The sequence below is a fragment of the Lepidochelys olivacea genome, assembly GCF_965140295.1.
Source record: "Lepidochelys olivacea isolate rLepOli2 genome assembly, chromosome: 3".
NCBI lineage: Eukaryota > Metazoa > Chordata > Testudines > Cheloniidae > Lepidochelys > Lepidochelys olivacea.
This window is the reverse complement of record NC_140413.1, coordinates 99,523,434-99,538,472: the sequence shown is the minus strand read 5'-3', so window position 1 is coordinate 99,538,472 and position 15,039 is coordinate 99,523,434. Positions and strand designations below refer to the sequence as shown.

The following is a 15,039-nucleotide window of genomic DNA, read 5'->3' as shown; positions in this document are numbered from 1 at the left end:
AAATGACATGAAGGAGCTCAGCAATTGAATTCTAAACAATCTACCAAAGCTTTTGGGAACAAGTTTTAGGTATTCTCAATTTTCTGTGAAAGTGATGCTTAAATTGCTTCCTTTACCCCAGAGTCAGCAAGTGCACAAACTGAAAGGCTGCCAATTTCAAACACACAAAGATAAACAGACTTCTCCTTGCATGTTGCGGTGTCATTTATGACTGTGGGAAAGTGACTGTAAAAAATGCCACTAAATGAGAAGGGGTAGCATCTTACACCAATTTGCACCCACTTTGCCCTTGTGTAAATGACAACACAAGGCACAAGAGAGATCAGATTGAAAAAAATATTTTTTTAAATAGGAGAACTTCTTGTGAAAGTGTTAGTACTTTCCATCTACTGGTTGATTTTCAGAAATGTTTGGGTTTGATTATCTTGGATATACCCCAAGACATGTATAATATCTTCCTAAGCCCCATATCTAACTCAGACTTTTGATGCTCCTCCAAAGAAGTGAATCTAGCCTCTCCTAACTGGGCTCTGTATAGAGCACTGGAATCTTGTATATTCATAATCACAGAAGTTAAAGTCTGAAAATAATCCCCTTCTATTTCTGTCAGGGAATTCTAGACCCCAGGCTATGAGTGTTTTAGAAGTATGAAGAAATGGCTGACTTACCCATCCAGTATTGCAGATGATTCATTCAGCTGGGCTGCATGGTTCTCAGCCTGCAACACCTTTTCTGGAAGCATCCTGTCCTGAATATCTTGGGATAGATCGTCTATTTTATCCTTCAGCTGATCAGTGATCGGTTGTATCTTATCCCCCATGTCTTCCACATACTGAAAGCCACAAAACAAGAGTATTTAAAGAGCTGAATGCAAACAGCATAGCACTTTGCATATTGTTTCTCTATGAGATATAATCACATGTGCTTGGACATTTAATAAAACTTCAGTGAACTAATAAGGAAAAACACATCAGTGTTGAAACATGGGAACAATTAGGCTATTTTAAAAGCCACTATTCCATTGAAGACTTGACTGTCTTGAACTTGGTGTTCTTCCTTATTTCTTGATGATGTAAGAGAAAAGATAAAAACACACTTTATACACAACACTCACACACATGCACTCTTAGGGAGATATTTTCTAAATTATGGATGCAGAAATATTTATACTATGCTGTGGTGATATCCCTGAGATAAACTGCCAAGCCATATGACAAATTCTATTTATCATGCACCTTTGACTGACTCACCTACACTTTTGCTTATTAATCCATATCACTAAAGGCTACACTTTTGAAATAGCCATCACTTTCCCCCAAACAAATGACCTCAAGAGAGTTTCTAATCCACCCCCCCCCCCAAAAAATATGGAATTTTCCCCCAAATTACATTTGTTTGAGGTGCAGGACAGAAATATTTCTTGGACCAGTGGCTGTTTTGAAATTAACTATTTTGCAAATTATCAGGGAGTGTATATTACTAAAGTATCAAACTGTAAAATCATAGCATTATAGACAAGTTATTGTAGAGGTTTCTAAAATATATTTATTTTAATTTTTCTCCATTAAAGGCCTCTCTAGCTTACACTGGTGAAAATCAGGAGTAACTGCATGAAAGAAATAAAGTTATAGCTAAACTAGCCTAAAACTGATACAAAAATAATGATGTTAAAGTTAAAACTCTCAAATATTTCTGAAAGCATTTTTCTGTAGGATGTATGGCATATGAAGAATATATGGTAGCATGATTTGTTCTAATGTTTTATTGGCTGGAATGGTCTGAAGAATTTGTTCATTCAATCACTTCTTGTGACTAGTCCTCCCAAACACATGTCTATAGAAGTTTTAGGGTGGGATTTTCAAAAGCATTCAAGTGAGATAGGTACGCAAGTCCCATTGATCTACCTACCCCAAGGTCTGCAGCCACAGGCCCTTATGTAATAATTTCGTATGTTTCTTTTCTTTGTTGTGTTTCCACACTTTTTTTATGTGTGTACATGTGCATCTAGACAATAGAGCCAAGGGTAGGACTGCCTATGGACTTCTTGCACCTGCTATTCTAAGGCCAGAATCCTTTGTTCAAACCTAGATGCCTAATACCACACTTACAGAAGCAGACAGCATCTGTAAAAAGTAAGGGATGCATATATATGCATTTGTGTGTAATACAATCAGATTGGGTCAACCTTGATCAGTTTATATACCAATTTATCCTTTACAACCAGGCTGTACACACAACAATGGAAAGCCAAATGCTTCCAATTGAAATATTCCAACACTGATAAAGGTTGGATTAATTAGGTGTTCCTTTAATTATCCATTTAGCTACCTCAATGTGCCTACGCTCAAAAACCAAACCAAACCAAACCAAAACCACTCACCTCCACAGCTAAATTGATTTCATTTGCAAGACGGCTGGCTTCATCCAAGATGTCATTCCCTTCTTTTAGTGTTTTTTCGGCCTCTTGTCTTCTACTTTCTACAGCTTGCTTCCTTTTCTATAGGTTGAATCCACACAGTGAAATAAATTAATTAAGCAAAGGTAAAGCAGGAGTGGCCACGCACTCCAATACCCCTGCATTTTTTTCTGGGCCCCCCCCCACATGAAACTTCAGATACCTTCAGAGATATTAGAGCAAAAAATAAAAATACAGCATGTCTCAGTAGCAAAGATAGTCAATATCTGAGTTTTATATTGCCCCACCACAGAACTGCCTCACCATAGCACTAGAGTAGAATGAGTTTGAAAAGTCAGAAATCCCAACCCTTTCTCTTCTTTTGATAGTTATTTTCCCCAAGTATGACAGTGAATTAGCCCAAAGCAAAATGTTGTGAAGATTCCTGAAGTATCCATATTAATTTTCATTCTTGCTTTTAATTGTTGATCCCACATTTAATAAAAGTTTCCAGTTTGTCGGGTTTGGGTTTTTTGACACCATTGCTTTATTAGTTTGTGAAGCAACCTTGGGACTTTCTTGTTTCCAACTAGTGGATACTGCATACATTGCACAAGAGGGATGGCACTCGTTTGTCTCTAGTTCAAAGTACTAGCTACATCATGTACAGAGCCATTAAGCATCACAGAGTAGATTGACAGCAGGCCATAAAATTGCATCATTCAGGCAAACAGGGAAGTGCAATGATGGCCACAAATTAAGAGAAAGGGAAAAAAGATGGAAATCTCAGAATGATGAAGAAAGCAAAACCATTGGTAGAGGGGACTCTTCACAGCATTCAGATAATTGTTATTACTTTATTAATTATTATTATTAATTGTATCATCTATTGTGTTAGGGAGTGCATAAGAACCTAGATAAAAGACAATCGCCCCATCTTCTCTGCTCTAACCCCATTGGAAGAGAAATGTAGAGCAGCTGATATTTTCTAACTTCTTTACAATACAGCATCTATCTGTAAATCAATCAAGCGCACAAACCTCTGATGAAAACTCAGGTCCTGGAACTCTAACCTCATCACTGTATATTAGGCAAAAGCACATCGAGAGCAACGAGAGTTTGAAACATTTATCTTCATTTATGTTTGACTCTGCTCTTTCTATCTTGGATAAATGCTTGTTAATGAAAAGTATAATGTGCTTTTCAAGTCTTTGCAATTAAAATTAAATCAGAAGCAGACTCCCCTGCCACCAGGGAGATCATTTATAACAGCTACTAACTACGCAAGATATACTTTGATTTATTACTCTTTAACATCTACACACCCAGTTCATTTCTTTCTAGAGGTGGGATATAAAGGTGAAAGTGCAAGGCTGCAAGATGCAAATAGAGGATAGTGAAGACTGTAATTGGTCTCTTGCTAAAACTTTAACCCAGGGTTTAAATTTTGCATAGGGACTTTTGTGGGTCTTTGCACTGGGATGAATTTCACCCCACATGCACTACAGGGATCCAGGGCATCCTTCACCTGAAATTTCTTAGAGTTCTATTTGCTTTTTAGAAGAAATAATAAGAATGATGAAGAGAGAAAAAAACATTCATTGAAGGGGCTCTTCACAGCATGTATATATTCTGCTGGTTGTAAAAAGTTCATGTGAACCAAAGGGGTCAGAGTTCCAGATTCTGGTCTAACCCTCAAGATGGTGGTAAATCAAGGGTACCTGATCATCAGCACTAACCTCTATCACTGTCATGTTTCTTTGGTTGATTGCAGATAAGCGATTGGCCTCCCTAATTTTACTACTGGCTTCTCTCAGCAGGTCTCGAGCATCGTCAACCTTGTTTTTGTAATCTGCCATCTTGTCCCTGACCTCATTCTTGAGCTCCTCATTTTTCTCTGTGGGCTCTCCAAATAATTTCTTCACTTTGTTCAAAAGGGCTTCCGCATTTCTGCAATTCCCACCAACACAAACAAAAAACAGGCATAGAATTCAACTTCACCACACCCAGTAATCTCATCATTTTTAATTCCATAACAGCTGAAATATTCATTTGAAATAGAAGTGGAAAACAACTTTGAAGAGAGTACACATTTAGTAAAACAAAAGGACAAGTTCATATTAGGTTTTCTTATGGAATTTTAAATTCACCCTGAGTCCACATCCCCTCATCCACATTAATGTGACAAGTGTCACAAAGTGGTCCATTACCTTGAATGGAGGGGACATGCCTGATCTGAAGCTGTCTCAAAGCAAAGCTTCAGACAAGCTGCGAGAGTCAGTTTGAAATAATTAATTCTGTTCCCTTTTTCTTTGTTACAAACAACCTCTAGAGGGTTAGACACTTTTTAAAATGAAAGCTGAGATTATGACATAGTCTCACGATTACAGGAGGTGGCGCTTTAAGAAAAATATCAACCATCACAAAATTCTTCATAAAATCATGAGAGTAGGAAAACTTTATGTGCAGCTATTTACTTTGGGGTTTTTGGTGAGAAAGTGGTGGATTTTTTTTTTTGAATTAGGTTCAGTAACGTGCCCTTCATGTGGACTGGGAGGAATAGGATTACAGACCTGAATTCAAATTTAAACACTGAAATAAGAAGGGGGCAAAGCAACAACTGCAAGTAAAGTTCTATTGACTATAGGAGCAAGAAGATGACTTCAAAGGGAACAATTAAAACAGTCTTCTTCCTTACTTAGCACGTAGAACTTCATGGCAAACACAGGGAAGGGGGAGATCCTAGTCACTTGGGTCCTTGGGCAAAATCCTGAAAATTAGCCAACCAGAACCAGTGACTGTCCAAAATCATTTGATAAAAGAGTAAACATGATTAATTACTTCAAAGTAGTCATAAGAGTTGTAATCCCCTTCAAAATGGAAATGTTTCAAAGAGGTTTTTTTTCCTGAAAACTATGAATTTTAAAAAGTATAAATACATCATTTTAAGGATAGCATTTTTAACCCCTTTCCCTTATAGAATGACTTAATACCTCCAGAAAGAGTCTGATTGGACAATTTCCAGAAAAACTTTTTTATGGTAATGCTAAAAAAACCCAACTTTGTGTTGAAGTCAATGGCAAAAGTCCTTTTGGCCTATAATACTTCAAATATGGAAAAACATATCCTTCTGAATGCCTCTGCTGGTGGATAATTTTACACAAATGTTAGCACTTTCAGGAATCCAAGGGCTACAAAATAGATATGAAATATCAGAACCCTTTTCTCTTATGTTTCAGTGACCTCCACTTTTGAAATCCCATCGGAATGGATTACGATCGTATTAATCAGACTCATCTTATTGGGCTCAGGGGAGGTTGAAGCTTGTGGCCCTTCTACTTACTCTAACTCATCTTGGGCTGCCCTTTCTTGCACATTCAACTTTCTTCTTCTCAGTTCTCTCATCATTCTATCAATATCACTCTGCAGAGCCTGAAGGCTTTTCTCCAGGGTCTTGTCTTGGATTCGGAGCGTCTCATTCAGTTTTACAGCATTTTCATTTACAGCTGCAGATTTGGGGGCAAAACACACATATAGGAAATAAGTAAATAAAAGTGACACAGAGACTTTCAGCATCCGCACATCATCACCATCACCAAGGGAAATGCAATTTGCAATGGGTATTCCTGCTGTGAAATATAAAAGGCAGTTAATCCAACAATCAGTAACAAACGAGAAAATGTTATATGTTCCATCAAATCCTTTATTGTATTTCACTTTCAGGCACAGTAATTAAAGTAAGGAAGCTTTATATCTAAAGTAAGAAATATATATAGAAAATAGGTACCAAACCCTGGAAACATCAGGTGATTTCCTGAGTTACCCAGGAAAGAATTTTCTGTAGTATCTGGCTGATGAATCTTGCGCATATGCTCAGGGTTTAGCTGATCGCCATATTTGGGGTCGGGAAGGAATTTTTCTCCAGGGCAGATTGGAAGAGGCCCTGGAGGTTTTTCGCCTTCCTCTGTAGCACGGGGCACGGGTCACTTGCTGGAGGATTCTCTGCTCCTTGAAGTCTTTAAACTACGATCTGAGGACTCCAATAGCACAGATATAGGTGTGAGGTTTTTTGCAGGAGTGATGGGTGAAATTCTGTGGCCTGCATTGTGCAGGAGGTCAGACTAGATGATCATGATGGTCCCTTCTGACCTAAATATCTATGAATCTATAATTTGGGACATTGAGCAGGGAGTGAGGGAGTGGGGCAAGAATGGAATGAAAAAGTGAAACGTAAATGAGTTTTAGAGGACGGTTTACTGTTTTTAAAATGCAAGTTTACTAACGATAAGAAGAATAAATGATGGAGATCCCCCTCTAAAAATGGAGAGCAAATGAGCACTGGTAAGAGAGCGCAAGCTTATGTGTTTATACACAGAAACACAGAAGGAGAGAAGGGGGAAAAAAGGCAAAGACTGCACAGTGGTGTGTATAAAAGTTTATGGGCATGTGTTCAAGATGGCTGAATTACTCATAAATGCCAAAGCCACTATGCAGGGCATCTCATTCTAGTACTGATAAAATATTTATGCCATAACACTCCATGGTATATTCCGAATATACTGTGAATAAAATTTTCTAAAGCATCTATATGACTTAGATGCTTAGAAGCCCCATTTTCAGAAATAATTTAGGCATTCTGGAGCAAAAGTTCCACTGACTTTCAATGCAAAGTGCCTTAGAATATGTCTACACTGCAGTCAGAGGTGTGACTGCAACATGGGCAGACGTACCCTAGCTAGCTCTCATCTAAAAATAACAATAGCAGTGAAGCTGCAGTAACAAGGGCTGTATAAGCCTGTCTAGGACCTCGGGTCTGTACTCTAGTGGCTAGCCCATGTTGTTGCAGCTTCAGTGATATTGTTGTTTGAGTTAGCTCTTTCAAAGCTAGCTCGGGTATGTCTACTTGTGCTGCCGTCATACCTGGGATTGCAGTGAAGACCTACCCTCAGTCTCTGTTGAAACTGGGACATAATCACTTTTGAAATTTTAATCCTACACCTTTAACAAAAAAGCATCAAAAGCTATTTCACAATTCATCAGAGAATTTTTAGTGATGTAAGTGTCATTGTTTTTTGTATTCCTTAAGCCCTAATCCTGCAAAGAACCCTGCTACGTGGGCAGACCCTTCCAGCTATGTGGAGCCTCAGTGACTTGAATGATACTCCATGCAGGCACAAGGGAATGCACACACAGAGATCACTGCAGGACTAGGCCCCCTTAGTTGCTATTAGCCCAACTGTATAGGTCTGAGCATATAATCAATTATATGAGCTTTAGGGCACACTGCAAAGATTCTTTATTTGCTAGGTCTGTAGGAAAGGATGGGATTTGGGGGTGATATGGTATATATTTTGTTGTTTTAAATTTCTGGCTGGTTAATTTAAAGTTGGTGCATGTAATGGGCAGGAGAGGAGGCATGGGCTTTGCTGTGCTACTTATTCCTTGTAAGGACTGTTATTTTAAAAATATGTTCAGGGCATCCAAGGATGTGGATAGGCACCTGATTTTAATTTTTTTAATGGAAAGAAATAGATAATTTAGGAATTCACTAAGATTTACCTAAAATAGAAATTACTGGACATAAGTTATATCTCACACCTAGAAGCAAATGCTGTTTATCCAACTGTAAAGAAGACAATATGCACATCCTAGTCATGCTGAGTTGCAAGTTATCAGACTATAATGATGCTACTGCTCTGGGGCTGGATATTCCGTCTATGAACTCCAATGAGTGTATTTTGGGGAAATTCAAAATTTGAGGAGAAAAAAAAAACATTTTACTGGCACATTTTGTTGTGGGTTTTAAAGATGGTTGTGTATAACTACTCACAGGCTTGGAAAGCAAGAAGTAGTCCAGTTAGTGAACATAGTGCAGATGAAGGAAAGATAAACAGCAAAAGCCATATATTCTATATTTATCACCATCACAACAGACAATATTACATTAGACAGAATATGTACTTTTCCTACTTAAGCATATATTTTATGTATTAAATATTTTGAGTTATCTGACAAACGTTCTGTTCTCATGCCAGACAAGGTGAGTGTCTGCTGGTGCACATGGTAGTAAGGCTTTGTATAAATGCCAGTTCATGAACTCTCTTTGTATAAATCAATACATAGAAATGGGAATTTCACTTGAGGCAGACAGGTAGCATCTTGTCAGTAGGATGGGTCAAAACTATGAAAGAAAACAAAGCACTTCTTGAACTATCCTGCCATAAGTCTGCAACAGTACATATTTACTTAATAGAATCATTGCAGTGTTTTATTCCTAGTTATTATCCTCTGCCTGTTTTGTTTATATGAATGCTTTTGTTAAGAGAGCACCCTGCCATAATGGAATGTTCCCTTTAGAGGAAAGTTACTGCTAACTCCTCAATAGTCAATCAGGAATCTTCAAGGTTGTGAGAACTTCATGAGATCAGACATTTAAGCGCAGCTCCATGGAGGTAATTAGGCACCTAACCGTCAGACTTAGGCTCCACTGAAATCCGCAAAACTCCCGCTCAGCTGCTGCCTACCCCTCTAGGTGCCCAAACTCACTTGGTGCCTACTTTTTTGCAGTAGAACTTCCCTTGGAGCCTCGGTTTCTGCCTTTGGGCATGTGCACTGCTGCTTTCCTCGAGGTGTCCTGGCACTTACCTCCCACCTAAGCCCCAGAGAGAGCCACAAACTGAAGGAAAACAGGTGTTCAGGCACTTAACATGCATGTGAGACCCAGTCTGACCAAGTACCATTCAAAACTCTGGGTGGGGGTCCCCATCTTATAACTTTTAGCCCAGTAGTTAGGGATATGGGAGACCCTTGTTCCATTCCCCCCTCTGCTCGATAGGGAGAAAGGATTTTAAAAGGCTCACAGATGGATACGCTAGCTGCCAGGCTAAAGAGTCACTCACTCTCACCTTCTCTGGTCCAATGGCTCTTCAGGTATTTATCCACCAGCAGCAGTTTTGTGTGGAGTGAGGCAGGCACATCAATCATTCTCACAAGAAACAATTTAGGATCCTAAGCTGTCTGACTCCTGGAAAGAGGTTCCCGGCTGTGGATCACTAGCAGCCCTTGGATATGGCGAATCGGGGTGACCGTTCAGGGTCCTGCACTTTGGGGGGGCACCGTTGGCTAGTATGATTGGCCGGCGCGGTCAGTCCCAGAAGTGACGGGTCGGTCCCAGAAGTGACGAATTCAACACTTCTGCCCTGGGCCCCACACCCTGCTAGGGACAACCTTGACTAGCAGAGACAGGCATCTCTCTGCCAGTCTGGACTTAGTTGCCAACTCTATGATAGGGGTGGGGCTTAAGATACACCCCTCTCATCAATATCTCCCATTGGCTAGCTTAGGTGGCTCCCTGCCTAACATGCTGGCTTTTATGGATCACATTCTAAGGCACCTATTTCTCCTCATTAATTATATGGGAAGCCTAGGTGCCCAACTCAGGCTTTGCGGATCAGAGTGCTGTTCCTGCAATTTCCTAGGTGGATAAAATCAGGCATTGTGAAGCTTAGAGTTGGAACACCTAAGTCCTTCTGTGGATCCTGGCCTTAGTACCTAACATCTGCCAGGTTTGCATAGATGTACTTGTGGGCAAAACTTGCCCTTAAGTGTCATTCACAATGTTGGTTAACCCTGGATGTCGATTGGCTGGTAAGGAAGCGATGATTTATAATGAAAGTGGTGCCAGAAGCACATTTTCATCTGTTCTTAAAATACTGACTTGGCTACTGGTCAAACACATGGATTTTAAAATTAGTCTCTAAACTTCTAAGATATTATGTGTATTTGGTTCAACCCCATCAAAATCTTCTAATTCTATAAAAAGAAAAGGAGTACTTGTGGCACCTTAGAGACTAAAAAATGTGTTTGAGCATAAGGTTTCGTGAACTACAGCTCACTTCATCGGATGCATTCCTCAGTGGGATCAGAGGCTAATGGCCTGTAGAAAGTGGTGTTGGAGAGCTGCCTACCAGCCTCTTGTTCATATTCCGACCTATTCATGATGACGACAGCCCCTCCTTTGTCAGCCTTTTTGATTATGATGTCAGAGTTGTTTCTAAGGCTGTGGATGGCATTGTGTTCTACACAGCTGAGGTTATGGGGCAAGTGATGCTGCTTTTCCACAATTTCAGCCCGTGCACGTCAGCGGAAGCACTCTATGTAGAAGTCCAGTCTGTTGTTTCGACCTTCAGGAGGAGTCCACCCAGAATCGTTCTTTTTGTGTTGGTAGGAAGGTCTCTAGGGGTTAGTATGCTGTTCAGAGGTGTGTTGGAAATATTCCTTGAGTCAGAGACATCGAAGAAAGGATTTTCGGTCACCACAGAACTGTATCATGTTCATGGGGGTGGAGGGGCAGAAAGAGAGGCCCTGAAATAGGACAGATTCTTCTGCTGGGCGAAGAGTATAAGTGGATAGATTAACAATATTGCTGGGTGGGTTAAGGGAACCACTGTTGTGGCCCCTTGTGGCATGCAGTAGTTTAGATAGTTTAGTGTCCTTTTTCTTTTGTAGAGAAGTAAAGTCTGTGTTGTAAATGGCTTGTCTAGTTTTTGTAAAGTCCAGCCACGAGAAAGTTTGTGTGGAAGGTTGGTATTTTATGAAAGTATCCAGTTTTGAGAGCTCATTCTTAATCTTTCCCTGTTTGCTGTAGAGGATGTTGATCAGGTGGTTCCGCAGTTTCTTTGAGAGCGTGTGCACAATCTTTCAGCATAGTCTGTGTCGTATGTAGATTGTAATGGATTTTTTTACCTTCGGTCCTTTTTGGTATGATGTCCATCTGTTTGCATTTGGAAAGGGAGATGATGTCTGTCTGTATCTGTAAGAGTTTTTCCATAAAGTTGATAGATTTCCACTCCATGTGGCTAAATTCAGTACCTTGCATAATGACAGGTTTCAGAGCAGCAGCCGTGTTAGTCTGTATTCGCAAAAAGAAAAGGAGTACTTGTGGCACCTTAGAGACGAACAAATTTATTTGAGCATAAGTTTTCGTGAGCTACAGCTCACTTCATTGGAATGGATTTGATGAAGTGAGCTGTAGCTCGTGAAAGCTTATGCTCAAATAAATTTGTTAGTCTGTAAGGTGCTTCAAGTACTCCTTTTCTTTTTGCGGATACAGACTAACACGGCTGCTACTCTGAAACTTTTTAATTCTATGTTACCTGTTTTCCCTGGAAACCTGCTGGAAGTATCTTCTGTGGTGGTTCCAAACATTGGACACAAACTTTGTGGAGCAACAGGTTTGGCTTGTCATCCTTCAAACTCACTTTTGTCTGCGAGCAAGGAGTCTTCACTTTTGTAGCCATGTTGGTCCCAGGATATTAGGGACACAAGGCAGGTGAGGGAATATCTTTTATCGGACCAACCTCAGTTGGTGAAAGAGACAAGCTTGTCTCTTTCACCAACAGAAGTTGGGCCAATAAAAGATATTTCCTCACCCACCTTGAGTGCAAGGAGCTCAGCCTCATTCTATTTAAATCCACTTTGAAAACTGCAGCTCTTTTCATGTTTTTTTAACACTTACTTGTTTTATGTCAGGGTTGCAAGATCAAAAGATATTTTAAATAACTGATGAGTTCTACCAGGTGGAGCACATTGGGATGCATGTCATGAAAGTCAATATAAAATTAATCTATAGTATAGTCTGGTGACAAAAATGAGTATTTTTTTTTAAATGGATAGGCTATATTCTGCTGTAAGTAACACCCCTGCAACCACACTGAAAACAATGAGGGGTAGTAAAAGTCTAATAGGAGAGCTGAATGCAGCCCAATATTTCTCAAATTAAACTGCAGTTAATTATAAGAAGCCATGTTTTTCAAGTGTGTTTACCTTTCTCTTATTTTATAGCTTTGTAGAGTATTTAGGTTTTGCTTCCCAAAGCTGGCTGCTATCTTTCTGCTCATGATTCTCAACTGCATTTGTAGGTGCAGAGAATCAAGTTCTTGGAGAAGAACTGGCTCAATGCCACTATTCATGGCTAGGACTCACTTGCAAATTCCAAACAGCAGATGTTCATTAGCAGCAAGTAGTAATGTATTTTTGAAGTCATTCTGAGAAATTAAGATGTAGCCTCAATGCACCAAGTGAAATGATAAAATTATAAGAGGCTTTTTTGTTCCGTCCAAATGAATTTTTTTTAACTGCCTTCAAAATAAACAGCTAAGCAGAAGGCACCCATTAGTTATGTAATCATAATAGCTGTTCTTCAAGAACTGGAACATTCCTGAAGGAACACTTCCAATTTCTTGCTCGTCTGTGCTTATAATTACCAATCCACTAACGGTTGTTATGAACTGCACCCTGTTGATTACAGAAGTCTGCAGATAGTTGGCTGGAGTTCCTTAGCCTGACTCTTAAATCACAGGATGTCTACCAGCTAATGCTCTCTCTTTCTCCCTTTCTCTCATTGTCTCTTTCCCTACTTCCTTTCAATTTCCATGAGGAGCAACTGCCATAGTTTTCTTTTTCCAATACCTTCTGCAGCCTGGAGCGTGTCTTTGATGAACTGTCCAAGAGACTGGGCTCTGTCATTACTCCTCTCAGCAGCCTGCCCGGTTTGTTCTCCATCTGCCGTCACCTTGGTAGCCTAGTGATCCAAATTGAGGAAAAGTATAATTAATGGACATGACAAGACTGCACCAGGAGATATTCCAACTGGCTGAATCCACTTGCAAATCTTTCCTCGGGCAAAAGGCAAATCGATGAATTATTGATCAGATGTACGAGAAGTGACACACACTGCTCAAGTACACAATTACATTTTATTTCCTCTTCCATTAAATGGAAATTGGAGGGCTTTATTTTTGGTTCTTGGAAATGCTAGTTGTGTGCAACAGCACACAAAGGGACTCAAGTTGAGAACATTCTTTGAATGTGTTTAAAGGAATATTGTTCAAAAGCTTTTAATGCATATTTCAGGGTGTACTTCCACTAGTTTCACTATGTGATTGATTTCCTGATGACAGAGTGCAGTATACACAGCACTCCCTATCTGGTACCTCCCCTGAGGTGTTTTTGAAGAAGACATGGCCTGTCTCAGTAAGTTAGTAGAATTTTAAATCAATACATTAATTAACTGGAGGAAGAAAGAAAAAGAGAAAGAAAAGGAAGAAGAATTACTCTTTCATTCATTTTGCTTAAAATCTTTTGTATATAACATTTTCAAGTGATCAATACAGTTTTGACTACGACTACCTTCATGATTTATAGTTTTAATGAATCACAACAGATCAGGATGGAGATGAACATCAAACACAAGTCTGACAAAGCACTAGTCAGAAAAAAAAACATCCAAATACATTCATATTTATTTTTAAATTCAAAAATCCCTATTTATAATACACCTACATTCATCATATGATATCTGACCATTTCTTGCAAACATTTCATATACTGAGTGCAAACACTATTTCATGGAGGAAAATAAGCTGTTTGTGTAGGAATGTGATTGCCCAGAAGGAACATCCCAGGCAACAGGGCATCATGCTCTCTCCAGTTCCTGGGAAAGGGTTGAAAGATCTACATGACCTGGAGCAAGCTTACATTTTATCTGGCTACAGCTATGCAAATCCTGTTCTCAGTTATGAACAAGCATTGCAATAATCTAGTCCAGGGAAATTAATGACACTTTAAAACTCTGAGTCTTGTCCAAGCTGGCTGTGTGTGAATCCTTACTTATCACACTAGATCTTGCCCAATCCCTAAATCTGCTCAGGAAAACTGAATACTTGTTACTGCACAGAAATGGCTTTAAAAATCCAAGAAGTACAATAATGTATAGTACTTAAAGCATAAATGGCCAAACTTGTCCTTGAAATAAAATCCATGGATGATTTTGGTCTATTATACTGACCTGCTTCACAGTAATTACAACATAGGTAATTTACATTAAAAATGGTTGAGGTGAGTAGAAGCATCAGTCTTACACTGACCATTAAAAGAACATGGGCTTGTCACTTCTATGCAAGTTATGCCTGTGTTACTGGATGATCAAACCTTTAAAATGTGCCTCAGAGGCAGAACTTGCTGGGTAAATTATACAGGGCATCCAGTACAGGTGATTGGTGGATGTACCTGGTGTTGATGGACCACTGGTCTAATCCAGGATGGCATTTCTGATGTCATTTTGTTCCTCATGTATTTGAGAATTGTCCTATTATTTATCGTCACATCTTCTGCAATCATCCTTTTATTCTCTGCCTTTGATTTTCCTAGAATGTTTTACATGCACTTCACTTTGTTCTACAATATTCTTGTCCTTCACTACAAATGATGTTTTATAACTTGCATATACCTTTCTTATCCTTGATTACTTTTTTCACATTCACATTAATTCAGATTGGCCTTTTTTAACTCTCACTATTTATGGCTGTATGCCATGTATTATATTTTGGCGCAAATTAATCTGTCTTTGAACAGTTTCCATTTCCCCTCTGTGACCATTCCCTTAACACTTTAAATGCATTCAGCTCCACTGAATGCTTCTTGTATTCAACCATAATTTGCTCTACTGGAAAATAAATTTTTCACTTTAATTTTTCTCTTTTTTGGACTAACTTCAACTCTACAAACCAAATTAAATAACCGATAGCATCACTCAGACGCTGTCTCACCATAACATAGACAATCAGGGGTCACTCTTTGTTAGT

At 39.2% G+C, this 15,039-nt stretch overlaps 1 protein-coding gene across 1 annotated transcript in view; it reads right to left on the bottom strand.

Moving 5' to 3' along the window:
• LAMA2 (laminin subunit alpha 2) overlaps nucleotides 1–15,039 on the bottom strand; it is a 458,477-nt gene that overhangs the window by 81,819 nt on the left and 361,619 nt on the right. Inside the window, exons 35-39 of the mRNA XM_084624485.1 lie at nucleotides 12,866–12,977; nucleotides 5,739–5,901; nucleotides 4,135–4,345; nucleotides 2,381–2,497; nucleotides 669–832 (exon numbers count right to left, since the gene is read on the bottom strand). Of these exons, the coding sequence (XP_084480611.1) occupies nucleotides 669–832; nucleotides 2,381–2,497; nucleotides 4,135–4,345; nucleotides 5,739–5,901; nucleotides 12,866–12,977 (767 nt within the window). The remainder of the gene's footprint in view (nucleotides 1–668; nucleotides 833–2,380; nucleotides 2,498–4,134; nucleotides 4,346–5,738; nucleotides 5,902–12,865; nucleotides 12,978–15,039) is intronic.